The 1,766-nt window shown below is 27.4% G+C and overlaps 1 protein-coding gene across 1 annotated transcript; it reads left to right on the forward strand.

Moving 5' to 3' along the window:
• Nucleotides 1-606: 606 nt before the first annotated feature.
• On the forward strand, nt 607-1,257 carry OCT59_025562 (uncharacterized protein; the record flags this gene model as incomplete). The annotated part of the gene is made up of 4 exons (XM_066139349.1): nt 607-688; nt 788-877; nt 941-1,042; nt 1,133-1,257. 4 exons carry the CDS (start codon nt 607-609, stop codon nt 1,255-1,257), a joined length of 399 nt encoding a protein of 132 aa, XP_065992173.1.
• Nucleotides 1,258-1,766: the final 509 nt, after the last annotated feature.

Genomic DNA, 1,766 nt, shown 5'->3' on the forward strand with positions numbered 1-1,766 from the left:
GCCCATCACTAACCAAAATTATCTTTATGAAACTTTTATCGCAATTATCACAAGAGCCGTTATTCAGCTGTGACCTATAATACTATATATTTTTTTATTTTATTTTAAGCTTTGTAATCAAATAATCTTTTGGCAGTCAATCATTTTCATGCACTGTAAAATGGAATGGATTAAAAAGAAACCTAGGAAAGGGATATAAAATTAAGTTTGAGGAATCATATTGTAACCATGATTTTCACATGCGATAAAAGATCGGCATTTGACTGATATACTTGATATACATTCATTGTAAAATGAAAAGGTATAGTAGATCGGTCCATCTTGCAGATGAGATTTAATTTCAAAATGGGAAATATCATTAGATATATGTTAAATTGTTTAGCTTATATTTTACTGGTCATGTAGCAAATGAAATAAATGAAATATAAAATTAGAGTTTTAACATTACCATTCTATTTTATTTTATTTCTTTATTTTCCTATTTGAAAGATTAACAATACTGGATGCCTAATGTGATAAGCTTTTTCAGACTTATAAAAAAAACCAGCAGAATCAAAGCTCCTATAGTTATCCTTTCTAAATTTATTATAAAAAAACTCATCGATCATGAAACACATAATTCTTACTATTATATTATTTCTTATATTCTTCAAAACTTTTGCTATTAAATCTTCTGTAAATTGTGATGGTAAGTTATCTAAGAACGACTTTTATTTAGTATTTTTTCCAAGATATCAAATGTTAATAATCAATCTATCTTTCTTACGCTTATGCTTTTTATGGTAAGATTTTTATTTTGATCCTGAAGGCATTAAATTTCTAGCAAATCATCAGGTCGAATTAACAATAAATGGACCACACAAAGTAGAAAGTCCTGGTAGTTTCACATGTTGTTTGCAACAAGGGCCAATTATGGTTGGTAATTATAAGTTTTCTATAGGTGGCACCACGATTTATACTGTTTTATCTGATTTTACATGGGAAAATGGATACAATATGGGAAATATCTTAGATGCGAATAATTGTTTGAGTAAAAGTTGGGGTAAATACTTTGACTGTAATACAATTTATGAAGGGCAATATGAATACACGCGGGTTGACAATTATGATCCCACAAATTTTCCCTCTCCAGGAGAAACTATTGGGTTGGAAGTTACTGTATATGCTCATTGTTTTAATCAATGTGAAACAATTTGCTTAAAATCTTGTACGATTACCGCTGGCATTTCTTATGATCCTCCACCACCACCAAAATAAATGGATTCTTTTATTTTTATGATGTGTATTATTATTACATTTGCGCATTAGCTTATTTTAGTAATTTATATCAATACTTATAATAATATTATTTTTATAGATCTACAGTATAAGGATATGAATTTTTTAATTTTTTACCTGTTACTTTTGAAATAAGCAAAAATACATTTTATAAAATATGTATAAACAACGTGTAATTTAATTAATCATTTATGATGTAACATGTTAAGCAACCATTTTTTGTTTTATTGATGGTTTTTTATTAACATGCAGTGAAGTTATAAGAAATTGTAAAAGAATAGGAATAGGCTTGATTTTACTGATTTCGATTATTTTTTTTTTTTATAGGTTTTCAAGTAATAATAAAATTTTACTACTGTTAATGCAGTGCTTGAGCATTGATTATCCGCCGCTATCCTTTAAAAAGGATATCCGCGGATATTTGGATAAATCTGGATTGAACAAATAAAAAAATTTTGATAATCCAACAAGGATATCCAGATATTATC

The sequence above is a fragment of the Rhizophagus irregularis genome, chromosome 5 (assembly GCF_026210795.1).
Source record: "Rhizophagus irregularis chromosome 5, complete sequence".
Lineage (NCBI taxonomy): Eukaryota > Fungi > Glomeromycota > Glomeromycetes > Glomerales > Glomeraceae > Rhizophagus > Rhizophagus irregularis.